The sequence below is a fragment of the Camelus bactrianus genome, chromosome 5 (genome assembly GCF_048773025.1).
Source record: "Camelus bactrianus isolate YW-2024 breed Bactrian camel chromosome 5, ASM4877302v1, whole genome shotgun sequence".
Classification (NCBI taxonomy): domain Eukaryota; kingdom Metazoa; phylum Chordata; class Mammalia; order Artiodactyla; family Camelidae; genus Camelus; species Camelus bactrianus.
In genome coordinates this window covers 57,352,005-57,366,575 of record NC_133543.1, presented here as the reverse complement: position 1 = coordinate 57,366,575, position 14,571 = coordinate 57,352,005, and the positions used below count along the sequence as shown (strand labels likewise).

At 39.9% G+C, this 14,571-nt stretch overlaps 1 protein-coding gene across 4 annotated transcripts in view; it reads left to right on the top strand.

Moving 5' to 3' along the window:
* The window catches only part of NFE2L2 (NFE2 like bZIP transcription factor 2), a 30,442-nt gene extending 17,099 nt beyond the window's left edge, over positions 1 to 13,343 (top strand). For 2 of the 4 annotated variants that reach the window (XM_074363930.1, XM_074363931.1), the window contains exons 2-5: positions 9,408 to 9,674; positions 10,297 to 10,386; positions 11,050 to 11,241; positions 11,630 to 13,343. In XM_074363930.1, the coding sequence (XP_074220031.1) occupies positions 9,408 to 9,674; positions 10,297 to 10,386; positions 11,050 to 11,241; positions 11,630 to 12,853 (1,773 nt within the window). In that variant the 3' untranslated portion in view covers positions 12,854 to 13,343. Of the gene's footprint in view, positions 1 to 2,554; positions 2,573 to 9,407; positions 9,675 to 10,296; positions 10,387 to 11,049; positions 11,242 to 11,629 lie in introns of those variants that run through there. The other 2 variants (XM_074363932.1, XM_074363933.1) reach the window with 2 other exon arrangements.
* Positions 13,344 to 14,571: the final 1,228 nt, after the last annotated feature.

Here is a 14,571-nt window from a genome sequence, read left to right as displayed (position 1 = left end):
AAAGAAATGCTGTTTGCTGGCCAACTGACTGTATGTACAGTTTATTCTCCTCTGTATCTTTAATTTTATTGTCTTGTCTTTAAAAATAGTGGAAGGGCTGATTTTGAAATGGTTCTGGAATTAATATAGGAGACATTGTATTAAGAGTTGCTGTGTATCTATTGAGTGGGTACCATGTGCCAGTATGCTTCGTGCAAGATGTCAAGGGGAAAAGAGTGGGGAAATGGGCATCTTGCATTACTGGTGAGGATGTAAAGGGTTCAGCCTCTGAGGAGAGCTATTTGGCAATATCTATCAAAATTAAAAAAGCATGAACTCTTTGACCAGCAATTCCACTTCTAAGTATCCCACAGATAATTCTTACACATTTGTGAAATGATTTATGTACAAGGATATCCATTATAGCATCATGTGTAATAGCAAAAGATTAAAAATAACTTACAAGCCAGTGAGGGACTGGTTAAATAATTGTATTATTAAATTATATTATTATTATATTACATCCTGATGATGAAATACTGCTCAGCCATTAAAAAGAATGGAACACCTCCATGCCCTGATGTAGAACCATCTTGGAAATGTATTAAATAGGGAGAAATAAGTGTGGAACACTGCGATTATATGCTACTTGTGTGTGTGCCTGTGTGTGTGTGTGTGTATTTAATAGAATATCTTCCTAAGAACACACAAAAAACTGATGCCACTGGTTGCCTTGGGAAAGAGTAACTGGGAGGGTACTTTTGCAGCGTTTTAATTTTATACTATTTACAGGTGCTCTCTCTTTAAAAAAACATTCTCATGCCCTGAAGGAGTTTGCTAAGTTTAATCAGACCATTGTAAGAAAGCTGAGATAAGATACACAAAGTACAGGTAAAAACTGGCTTGATGGGAAAATTGATTTAAATGCTAAGCTCTCTATATGCAGTAGACTGGATTTGCCCTGAGTTGGGACAGGCAGGCCTGAGCTTCTGCAGGGCCAACTTCCAAGCCTTGGTGTCCCACCCCAGGAGAGGGCACGGGCTAGATTAGTCTATAGACCTTGTCCTGTGTTGGTGGGACGAGCCCACAGGCTCAGAATTAGTTGTGGGTTGGGGTCCTGGTGCTGCCGCTTGCTGAACATGTGATTTGGGACAGGGTTGCTTGATGCCCCAAACCTAAATGTGTTCATCTGTAAATGAGATAAACTACCCTTCTCATGCTGTGCAGTGAGGCTCCACTGCCTGCAAACACTCCTGCAGACCAAGAAGCATTCTGCTAACACCCTTGAAATAGGAGCTGCGGGACACCTGGAGGCTGGCAAGCTGGAGCCAGAGGTGATAATTAAAAAATTAAAGTGAAGCAAAAATGTATCTTTTTCCCTCTGACAACTTGGCACTAGTTGTTAGATGTAAAATTATTAAAGTAGACAGTAGTAGTTTTGGAATCCTTGGCCTCTAACCTTGGGGAAAGTGATTTCTCTAGACCTGTTTCCCTGTTTCAAAAATGAAAGGGGCTGTCTGCGTACTCTGGTCCCCCCCAGTTGCCGCGTTTCATGACATTGTGGCATTAGTGTAATTCCCATCTTGGCTGAGATAAGTCATGCTGACCAAAAAGTCCACATGGGAGGAGGAAGTCTCTGAGAATTTTCCTTGTGCTGGAGAATCTGAGCCTCTGGGGGAAAACACTGCCTCCATCAAGAGAGGAGACCAAGAAGGCAGAGTGAGTGGAGATGGATTGTTTGTCTTCTCTACCGTTTGGGAAAACCCAATTTAACCCTTGTTTAGTGGGTAGAATGCTCATGGAGCTGTGATGGGTGTACTCTGTGTCACCTGTCACTCCTCTGTGAGGTCTTCCTGTGCAGTTTAGTGACACTTCACTCTGTGCTGCCTTGGCTGCTACATGTGTCTCAAAATTAAGATCAGAGACAGTCCCTTACTTATCTTTGTGTCCCTAGCACCTTGCACAGTTCCTGGCACCTGAGAGGTGAGCTACACAAATGGCGTTGGATGGGTAGATGGAGTAATGATCCACTTAGGTACGTACACTGATCTCATTAATCTTGACGGCCACCTTTATTTTATATATCACCATGCTGGTAAAGTGCTGTTTTAGCCAGTAGCTCATTATTTTGAGAAATATTTCATACTTGAAAAAGTTCACAATAAAAAAAAATTAAATAGGACCCCTTCACTGAATATATTTTAATAGGATATGGGGAAAAAAAGCTAAGTGTTTTAGTCTTATATTACAGTATATAATATACACATATCTAAGATTCATCACTGCCACCCCCACGGGCACACAGGTCTTTGGCTAGCAGCAATAAACAGTGTATAGTACTTACTTGGCCCCCAAGCCGGGGTGACTGTCCTGGTTCTTTTCTTTTAAACTTAATTGTAGGCAATGACATCTGAAAAGGAGCTGTAAGATTGAAATAAATACTTTGTTTTTGCAAATGTAGAACCCACTGAGGGTGAAGGATCATTGGGGAGTCTGGAAGTGGCAGAAGTGGCTGTAAGGAGCCCCAGCGGTCCGAGTGCTGGAGCAGTGCCCTCCCTCACGGGGCTGCCCTGTGGGAGGAGGATACACGAGGGTGAGCACGCAGGGCTGCTTCATCTCAAGGTGGACATCTCAGCTCCCTAGGTAGTCCACGCTTGGTTAATTTCAGTGTATGTTGGCTAAAGTGAGTTAGGGAGTTAAATCCAGTGCTCCGGAAGATTCTGTTGGTAATATTGGTAGGGGGAGGTATTTTTCTGTAGGATCATTATGATAGTGATGGAAGACCTGCTCACAGAGTGCCTTTCACTTGGGGAGGACAGCATCCAGCACTGAATACATTCATGGCTTGTTCACAGAATGGGGAAGAGATGAGAAAAATGTATCCTGAAGTGTGTTTATCAAAGCAAGCTGTTCTCTTGGCAGAGCAGCAGTTAACCCTTGGATGAGCCCTCTGACTGGGGCCCACCCAGCAGCAGCAGCAGCGTGCTCAGACACAAGTGACCGAAAATAAACTCTGTTGGCATTTGGGTGTGAAACTTCTCATGGGGAAGTTGGAGCCATGAACTTTCTGTAGCAGTGGGATCACCTGCTATCTTGGAAATTAACTGTCTTTTCTGGTTTGTTTTTGGCCAAATGTGTGTGACGCTTGAGAAAATCATAGTCCGAGTTCCTATCCTATTCACTTTCCAGTTTAGCTTTATCTTTGCATCATGCCTTGTAGTTTTACATACAGGCATAATGGGTGAGAGTTCCAGTAAATTGGCCGGATCATATTTCTTAGATTGAGTCACTGCTGAGAAACTTGTTTGTGAACAGGAAACAGCTCATGAAAGTGTCTGTACATAGTAACAAACCAGACCTTGAGGCAACTGGACCTCTTTCTAGTTGAAAGACAAAAGGGTAGAAAGATGCGTCTGTAACCCAAGGAACAGCAAATTTGTGGTCTAGGGTTTTAACTTGTTGAATAATTCGTCTCTTGGTATGTACTTGAGAATTTTCATGTTGTTAAAAATTGCTAGTTATTGAAGATTGGGGAAATAATCCTTGGTGAGATTTCTCTAGAAGGGAAACTTGGATTAGTGGTAACTATTACTACCTATTAGGAATCTCTGCTGACATATAAACCGGTTGCTAGGCCAGTTATTTTTAAAAATGAAAGTGCAATTACATAGAAATTAACCCGGTGACATTTACACTTGGCCTAGATGACTGTAAGGCCCTTTCCATCTCTAACATTCTGTAATTCTCTCCTTCTCTCTCTCTCTCTCTCTCTCTTTCTCTCTCTATCTATCTATATATATATTTATATATTTCTTCGGATCTTTGTTTTTAATCACCTGTAATATTATTATAGCAATATATTCAAATTATTATAACAATATAATAAAAAGTTAGCAAATGAGTCCAGTGGAGTCAAAAGTACTTGAATGTGGGCAAACTGTAAAGAATAGCCTATCATCTCGTCTGTCATGTCTAGAATTCCAAGAAAACAACTAGTGTTGCCTTGTGTGTCTTCCCGGGATGAAGCAGTAGGAAAGAAGCAAAGAGAAGTAAATAGGAAGATAAATATTTATGAAATATAATAGTCGTCAGCGAGAGGTATTTTAAAAACACACTTGCTTGGTGTCATTTTACTTGTGAGTGCAAAGTGAAGCCTTGTGAATCAAGATCTTTGCTGTTGTTTAATCAATTCTTCAGAATGCAAGCATGCCCTCGGTTGTTTCTGTAACCTCCTATAGCTCTTGGCTTGTTTTATTATACTCTAGTGGATGATAGGATGTGATTCATGTTCCATCTGGATTTGCCGAAAAATATTTGAGCAGCTTTTGTGGAAAAAAAAAATCAAACCAGATTTTGCTTTTAGGTGAACAGTATAACCATCCGGGCATAATATAAAGAATGAAATGTATGAAAGAAAAGCATTCCTAGGTGTAACTTAGACTCCAATGCTAGCAGTTAGTATTTGGATGAAGGGATCTCAGGAGGATAAACTTTAAAAGAAGATGTATTAATTATAAGAAGGAATTACTTGAGACATTGTCTTAAGGCATATACTGTTGAAAGTGAGGATCAGTTTTCATTTTGTTTACAAAGTTAGTTATCTGTGCCTTTTTTTTTTTTTTCCCCCACAATTTATTGGTGAAATTTGTTTTTAGAGGAAACCTCCACCACCTTCCTGTTATCCTCTGGACAAAGCAGAGGATGGAAGAGGGAAGGGAGGGAAAGGTTGGGAGGTGCAAGCTTCATGTACACATTTGAATGCGTATAATAGAAACCATTTTATGTTTCATTTCAAATATTCTTCCAAAGCCTTAGTTTAGGGAATTGCTTCAATTTAGGAGGAGATCGTGATTATCTTTGCTTTATTTTTCCTGATGCTGTTGGATGACCTGAGCTTGAATTGGCTTGCAGAAGACATATTTAATATGGGATTCTGTGTTCATGGCCTTTATTATTTGTTTATCCTGAACAAAGATGTTTCTTTTAAAGTGGTATGAGTTAATAGTCCAACTTCAGATTCCCATAAAACGTGTAACACATTACCCAGATGGCAAATGATGATATATATACATTTTCAATATGACTGTTTCCATTGGGCCAGATGGTGATTTAACACAAATTGTCAAACATTTATGTTTCTTATTAAATTGGCTTATTTTGTTTAAGCCAAGCTAGTGACAAAATATGGAACACATTCAGGAATCATGAAAGGACCACGAAAAAAATTCAGCCCCTAAGTTGCAGACGCATTTGCTCCATATGGCCTGTGAAGGCTCACAGCCATTGCCTCCATTGCCCTCAGGACACTCTTCCGTGAGCCTTAAGGAAACACCTGATGAAATGCTGTACATTCCTCTGCCTCCCCAGACCCTTCTTGTCTGCTCTCTTGTGCGGCAGCCTTCCTCCTCGGGGCTCCAAGGGGAGAAGGCAGCCGTGCTTCCTCAGTGCCTTGGGTGTCTGTGGCAGAGTAGCTGAGTTCCTCCTTGGGGCTTTTCCTTCCACGCTGTCCATTGTCATGCTTTTATATGTTGTGGGCTCCACCCGGACTATTTCCTCTTAGATGATTCGAGAGCTTTGCAAAGAGAGGGTCATTTGTGTTTTAAGTCATGTGCCCAGTCACAGGGCTTCTTGAGGACAGCTCACTGCCTGGTGGTCAGCACAGAACACGGTTCTGGGCCTGCGGGGCTCCCCACCAATGAGTCTTGGGTGGACAAACTTCTCCTGTTTCCATTTTCAGCATAAAGCTTTGAACATTTCATACAATATCAAATCCCCCCAGGTTTTTTCTTCTGAAACTTTCGTGAAAATCTGAGTAACCCATGATATGATGTATCAAGGCCATGACAAGGAACCCATTGTTGCTATATTCTGAATTTGATCAGAACATCTGTTTTTAGAAATTCAACATAGTTAAAACTCAGCCTTTTTTTTTTTTTTTTTCACTTAAGCAGATGTTTTCTTTTAGAGACCTCTCATTGCAGGAATAAACATTACATAAAAATAAACTTTAAAATACAGGGGGAAGCCTCTGAAAACACTTTAAAACCTGTTTTGGTCTATTATGATCTCATTGAAGGCTGCCTAGCCTGCATTAAGAACAATTAGATGTTGTCACTTTAAGCATCTTTTGGTGGCATTCCTGGTGGAGACAGTTAAGCTAGGGCTGTAAGAGCCCCTCCACCTCCCAGTGTCCAGCACTGTCTCTGATCAGATAACAGGAACAGGTGCTCAAGAGCTGACCCAAATGGCACTTTGTATTTTATTTTTCCTGTTTGTTGATAAGGGCCCATCAGGGTGTCCTTTACTAACCATGTTATGGGAAATTTTAAGTAACTGATTTGGCGCTGTGCATGAAAGGGTAGTTAGTCATATCAGGAATTGAGCTGCAATTGAGTTGGTGTTATGTATGTACATTAAAGTGTATGTTATTTATCTTATTTACAACACATTGCACACGCCCAGTAGTCAATTTCAGGCCTTCCCTGAGGAGGAACCAAGTAGCTTCATTGCCGAGTGTTATTTCAGGCTCCTGCTAGAGTTATGTCTACAACTTCATTATTGTCCTTTGGCCTGGCATTTGGTCTCACTTAAAGCAAGAAGTACGGCCCATCACTGCCAGGATGCATAACAGCCCTTGCACATACTTCACATTTATAGAGAAACTTCTTCCACGTGTCTCATGTGATCCACCAACATCTGTACGGTAGGGGTAAGATGGAACAATTATACTAAATATATAGCTAAACCATCTGAACAGACTCAGGACATCTCATCTGATGAGGAGAAAAGGGGTGGGGAGGAAAGAACAGTTCTATCAGCTCTTGGTGTGATTGCCACTGATCATTTTAGAGTAAATTATATTAGGAAATCTCCTCCAACCCATAGTCCTGGGTTCTGGGGATACTTTGGAATTGTCGTATTTGTGAAGTGTTTCCAACATAAATTCTTCAGTGCTCTTTTAGTTCTTTTATGAAAAAAATCAAACTGGATACTGGATTTTATCCTAGGACCTCTTAACAAGAAGCCCCAGGCCTGGGCAGTCCAGGAACATGAGGGAGGGATGTGTCCATGTGGCCCCCACGTGCAGGGACAGGTACTTGGGTTTCTCTATTCCTGATCTTCTGAAGAGCTCAATGCACACACTGCATCAGTTTTTGAGGGGGATTAGAATAGGTACTGCTTATTTTATTGAAACAAGTTCAATTGAGATTGCATGAGCACACGTTCCTTTCACCTGTAGTGCTAGCATTTAGTAGGTGTGGACATGATGGACACCTAATACCTTGGTCCATTAGTTCCAGTTTGGAGAACAGCCCAGATAGGTTACTTGGCTGTATCTAGATTCACTGAGAATATAAGGCCCAACCTAATCAGAATTTTAAAGTAGGTTTCTGTTGGACTTTTCTTGAACGATGACCGGTGGGTAAACATGTTCATTAAAATGGAAGCAAATTATTCTTAAAGTGGGAATTATTCTCGTGCTTTATTTTATTGGGGAGCCCCTGAGAAGACAGCCATGTATGACCAAATGCTCTACAGTTACTGTTTTGTTGCTCGTGGCCAGGAAAATAATCCAGGTAACATTGTGCTCGATCCAACCTTCCGTAAACTGGCCACTTTGTCACACCAGGGTGTCGAGGCAAAGTCTATATATAACAATGGATTTTATACCCTGCTTAATTTAGAAACCACCGTGCAATGATTGGATTTCGTATTTTTAATGTAGGCTAGTGGTTAAAAAAGCATGAGTCCAGGATGGAGGCTGCCTGAGTACTCATCCCTGTTCTGGCACTTCCCAATAGTATCCCTTCTTTCTAAGCCTCAATAATCTTATCTGTAAAATAGATACGTGTTACCTTTGGTTGTCTTGAGGATTGGTTTGTATGTATCTAAAGAACTTAGAACAATGCTTGGCATATGCAGAAAGCCCTTATTAGAAGTTGGCTTAAAAACAGGTATATCCTAGCCATTTCTGAAGAGCTATAGATGCTGTTTAATACCTACTGTGTGTGCTTTGTACCATACATTGTACTGTTCAAGGCTAGAATTGTGAACCTCAGGAGCAGGGTTTCATCGTGTTTAAGGTTCTAACACCAACTTTCAGTCAAGGCTAGAGGTGGCCTCTACTATCCAGCCAGCTGGGCTGCGTCTAGGCTGAGTGGTCTGTTTCTCCTTTAGATGAAGTAGCTTGACTGCCCACTGAAGCAGCAACCATGTTGTTTTTGTCCTTCGGAGGCTGAAAGTAGAGCCGGACACGCACTGGGCCATGCGATGCTGCCAGCTGTCATCAGAATCACAATACAAAGCTTGATGTCTATGCACTCCGTGTCTGACAGCCTTCAGGCTCCCAGTTTCCTTTCCCTCTACGTCTTGATTTTTCCAGTCTCCATCTCATTTTATTTTCAGTATAGAGGATTTGTTCAATGGGAACAGATTTAAATTTCCTACCTGTTTAGACTTCCAAAACTGAAGTTTTAAGTAAAAAAAACTGCTTTTGACACATTTGTGGTTTCTAGGAATATGTGGACATAGTACCTAGGCCTGGCCTTGTTACATAAATCAAAATAACCATTCCTTCATTGTAAGATTCCCTCTGTTATCTTAAAACTGAATCCCTTTCATTCTTCCTTGGAGCCTTGTTTTTCGTTTGTGTGGTTTGTGTATAGGGTTATTTATGATTTCTCCAAAGTGAACCTGGTGGGCACTGCCCCTTTCCCAGTTCTTTGGGTAACCTACAGGCAACCTCTTGCTTCACCCACACATATCACAAGATTACCATTTGCTAGGACTTGACTTTACATTTGTTCATACCTCAGGAGCTAAAACTCAAGTCAAGAGGAAATTGTTTCAGTAAGTAGCCACAGAGATAACAGTGGCAAGAAGTGATGGGGAAAAGATAACAATCCACTGTAGGAAAGACCAACGTTGGGGATATTGTGGAACTACTAGATTGACCATTTGACTTGGGTTTTGCTGGGCACGTTTAGAAAAAATTCCACATAATCATGTTTTCCAGACTCCGTTTCTCATAATAAACCAGTGACTTAGAGTGCTTGGTCTAATTCCTATATTCCATTAAACAAGTGTGGGATTTCTTTTGATTCAAGATCATTAATGTGCAACATTTGTAACTTTGCTTTTAGTGGCCCCTTACCATCATTCAAATTGTTAATAATCCAATAAATGATTAGAATGGATAGCTGTGTTTGTAGGTGGTGGTGGTGGTGGGTTTTTTTGTTTTCTTTTTTATGAATAGATACACTGAATAGAATTAACTGTGTCCTCCCAGAAAACTGGGTGTGTTCCATTCTTTGTAATCTTCCCACCCTCCACCATCAACAATGGCATAATGTAAATTATGTAGTATCTGCCATTTTAAAACCATTTTAACCATGGTCTCTCTCCTTCCTTTTTTGTTTTAAACATAGGACATGGATTTAATTGACATACTTTGGAGGCAGGATATAGATCTTGGGGTAAGTCGAGAAGTATTTGACTTCAGTCAACGACGGAAAGAGCATGAGCTGGAAAAACAGAAAAAACTTGAAAAGGAAAGACAAGAGCAACTCCAAAAGGAGCAAGAGAAAGCCTTTTTCGCTCAGTTACAACTAGATGAAGAGACAGGTGAATTCCTCCCAGTTCAGCCAGCCCAACACATCCCATCAGAAACCAGTGGATCTACCAACTACTCCCAGGTACAGGGAACTCAATTCTTGGGAAGGTATATGGCAGAGTTTAAGGAAAGAACATTGACCCAGGAGTTGAAACATCTGGATTTGAGTTCCATCTTTGCCTTTTACTATATTTTCACGACCTTGAGACAGCTTCCCAGTGTCAGCCTCATGAGTTCGATACCTGACTTCATGGAGTATAAAGATTGGAAGGAAATAAATTACATGTCCTAATCCTTATACTTAAAGTATAAAGAGCTTTGTAAGCTCTAAAAACATGTAGTTAAGTCTCATGCAGCTGCAACAGTAGTAGAACTAGTAGTAGGGATTACTCAAGGTTCTGTGACAGGTACTTTTCTAAAGCACTTGAAATGTTGGGTGATTTAATCAACACAATTCTGTGAACTGGTTACCATTATCACACCTCTTCTACAGATGAGCAGCTGAGGCTCAAAAAGGTTAAATAACCTGCCCAGAGCACTCAAGAAATTGGGGGACCCAAGACTGAAACCAGTCTATTTTGATTCTGTGCTCTTTACCACACTAAATGGACTTCTGAAGTAAAAGAAATGTTTAACTAGATTGTAAATATTTTATGAACACTGAGCAGTTTTTTTCTTCCTTTATGTCTTTCCCTTTTATCCAGGTAGCCCACATTCCCAAACCAGATGCTCTGTACTTCGATAACTGCATGCAGCTTTTGGCAGAGACATTCCCATTTGTAGATGACAATGAGGTATATTAACATCTGGTTAATAGCAAATCTCCACAACTACATCTAATATATCCTGTATCGGTCCCTTTGATGTCTCTCATTAAAGCAAAAAAGAATGAAAAAAAGTATTTTTAGGAACAGATTTTATCGAGGAAATCTTAGCCTATAGATAACTTTATAATTTGAAAGAAAAAAAAAAAGCTCTCCATATAATACAAAACCAAAAATGTTTAGTCTTGCTTAGCCAGAAGCATGGATCAGCATAACCATAGAAACAGGTAACTCATTTGTTATAGATGCTTACAAGTAATTTTTTGTAAGTAAAAAGCAAGCTAGGTAGTAAACCAAGACTTGTGTGGTTAACAATTTTAATACATTTATTTGAAGCACTATACTAGATATTACATGGAAAGTACAAATTTAAGTTCTAAAGATTGTTTTTACCCATTTTGAAGTTTACCTTGAAATGCGTAAGATAAAGCAATTAAGCTAGTAAATAAGGAGTAAATTTGGAGCCAGTTGGGCAGGGAAAAAAGTCGTTTCATTATATAGAAATGGGAGTCATAAGTGGTTAGAGATACAGAACTGCAGCCAATTCCAGTTTAAGATGTGATGGCCTTGGAGTGTACCCATCACTGTTGGTGTCAGATTCATGTAGATAAATAAATGCCTTCTCAATTTTAGGTTTCTTCGGCTACGTTTCAATCACTTGTTCCTGATATTCCTAGCCACATCCAGAGCCCCGTCTTCACTGCTCCTAATCAGGCTGAGTCACCTGAAACTCTTGTCCTTCAGTTAGCCACTACTGATTTAGACGCTATGCAGCGAGATTTTGAGCAAGTTTGGGAGGAGCTATTATCCATTCCAGAACTACAGGTAACTAAGAACAATGTAATAAATACCAAAGATGCTATTTTATATTCAGTACTTTTAAATCAGTCATTCCATATGCCACCTACTTACAGGAAGGATTGGAGGGTGCTTTGAAATTTGTCAGGAGAGCTGCCCATGCTCACTTCAGTGAACTTGTTAGTTAAATGGAGTGGATGTCTTGAGGATAGATTAAGTTATAAACCTGAAGTCTGATCTGGGAACTCTGAAAATAATACATTATGTTTGGGCTTGAGTATCTGTTGGAAATGGAAGTTATCTGTAAATTATAGAAGAGCTTGGAGGTGGGGAGAGTTTACCATCAAATATGAATTATCAGCTATTAAAAATAATTAGCCTCAATTTACATAGTATAAACTTCTTTTCCATGCAGTGTCTTAATATTCAAAATGACAACCTGGCTGAGACTAGCACAGTTCCAAGTCCAGAAACCAAACTGACAGAAATGGACAGTTACTTCTATTCATCAATCCCCTCACTGGAAAAAGAAGTAGGTAACTGTAGTCCACATTTTCTCAACGCTTTTGAGGAGTCTTTCAGCAGCATCCTCTCCACAGAAGACTCCAGCCAGTTGACAGTGAACTCATTAAATTCAGATGCCACAGTAAACACAGATTTTGGTGATGAATTTTATCTTGCTTTTGTAGCAGAGCCCAGTACCAGCAACACCATGTCCTCCTCTGATTTTAGCCAGTCACTCTCTGAACTTCTAAACGGGCCCATTGATATCTCTGATCTATCACTTTGTAAAGCCTTCAACCAAAACCACCCTGAAAGCACAACAGCAGAATTCAATGATTCTGACTCTGGTGTTTCACTGAATCCAAGTCCCAGCATGGCTTCACCAGAACACTCAGTGGAATCCTCCATCTATGGAGACACACTGCTTGGCTTCAGTGATTCTGAAATGGAAGAGATAGATAGTGCCCCTGGAAGTGTCAAACAGAATGGTTCTAAAACAAAGCCAGTACGGCCTTCTGGGGATACAGTCCAACCCCTGTCACCCTCTCAGGGGAACAGTGCTGCAGTGCGTGATGCCCTGTGTGAAAACACACCAAAGAAAGAAGTGCCTGTTAGTCCTGGTCACCGAAAAACCCCATTCACAAAAGACAAACATCCAAGCCGTTTGGAGGCTCATCTCACAAGAGATGAGTTAAGGGCAAAAGCTCTCCATATCCCATTCCCTGTAGAAAAAATCATTAACCTCCCAGTTGATGACTTCAATGAAATGATGTCCAAGGAGCAATTCAATGAGGCTCAACTTGCATTAATTCGAGATATACGTAGGAGGGGTAAGAATAAAGTGGCTGCTCAGAACTGCAGAAAAAGAAAACTGGAAAATATTGTGGAACTGGAGCAAGACTTAGATCATTTAAAAGATGAAAAAGAAAAATTGCTCAAAGAAAAAGGAGAAAATGACAAAAGCCTTCATCTATTGAAAAAACAACTCAGCACCTTGTATCTTGAAGTCTTCAGCATGCTACGTGATGAAAATGGGAAGCCTTACTCTCCAAGTGAATACTCCCTGCAGCAAACGAGAGATGGCAATGTATTCCTTGTTCCCAAAAGTAAGAAGCCAGATGTTAAGAAAAACTAGATTTCGGAAGATCTGACATTTTCTGAGCTAGCGGGTTTGTTTGTTTTTGTTTTTGTTTTTTTTTACTGTTATACTAAAAGCTCCTGATGTGAAATGCTGAAATATACTTCAAGTAATTCTATGCAAAATTATAGTCAAATCTAGTGTAGAAGATACAAAATTTTAAAAAAGCATTACAATAAGTTATCAGTATGCTGAATCAGTTTCACTGCAAACTTAATTTCTTAGAACACCATTTGGGCTAGTTTCTGTATACGTGTAAATACTACAAAAACTTATTTATACTGTTCTTATCTCATTTGTTACGTTTATAGATTTATATGACATCTGGCTAAAAGCAAACTGTTGCGAAACTAACCACTATATACTTTTTTAAAAATAAAAACCATATGAACAAAACATTTTTTTATATTAAATTGTTTAGCTCTGGCAAAAAAAAACCCCAATTTAGTTGAAAAGCTGGTACTAATAAAGGACTATTATGACTTAACTTCTTTGGAATTCATTTGAGTTTATTCAGTTCTTTTCCATGACATTAATATGAAAAGCACTAAATGATACTAGACACGGAAAGAGTCTATCAAAAAGATTGTTTCTTCAGCAGGTACATCTCAACCAAGGGAAATGCTATATACCATGAAAATACTGGTTCACTTACTCAGACCAATAGATTTTATTAGCTAATTGCACACAGTACACATGAAAGCCAAAGGCTCTGAGGTCTGTTGGAGAAAGAACTACATGGAGGAACATGGGAGGAAAAAGGGTGGATGGGTAGAGTAGGACTTGACACAGCCTGGTTACCCTGACTTTTGTCTAGTAGAAAGCTACTGGAGGTGTTAAGCAGGAGTAACATCAGAGTTTAAGTTTCTCCAGGTAAAGGTACAAGCTGGGAGACCAACAGGGGAGGTCCTGAGATATTCACGATAGGTTGTCTTAATTTAGGGTGATAATGGTAGCAAGAAGGTGCTGGATTCTGCATGTTCCCAGGTCAAACTAAAAGGATTTTGCAACAGAAAGGATGTGGGGTGAAGGCAGACTCAAGGACTTGAACATGCCCTGAGATACATGACTGGTTAGGTGTAGGTTAGAAAATCAGTTCACTTTGAACAGGTTAATAGCAGGCATAAAATCAAAGCCCCTTAAAATCTTTGAAAAACTGCAAGCCACCCAAGAAACCATAGGAGATTCACTTTCTCCATCTAGTCAAACTTTTGTCTTGTTTCATGTTTCATTTGGCTTTATTTTGAAGTGGAGAGATGAAATTCACTTGAGGGTTAAGCGTGTTTAGAATGAATACTATGTGAAGATTAACTGAGAGTCCTATCAATCTGACAGGAGCAATATAGCGCAGGTCCATAGGCCCTAGAGTCAGACTGCCTGGGCTGCTGCCATTTTCCAAGAATGACCTTGAACAACACAAAGCACACTTAGGCTGGCTGTTTTCTCATCCGTAAAGTGAGGATAAATGTAAGTGAATCAACCCACAAAAAGTACAGTGCCTCGCTGATAGTAAGCACTCTATAAATGTGCAATTTCTTTTTCTTTAACCCTAAATTAGTATGACTTGACTGCAAATGAAAGAAAATAAAGTCAATGTAAGAATTTGACTCATTTGACTGGAAATAAAAGGGTTGAAAACGATTTCGAGGACTAATGGACCTAGGCATTCCAAAGTGGAGATTCTGCTGTGGCCTGTCTGGTGTGGTCAAGCATTT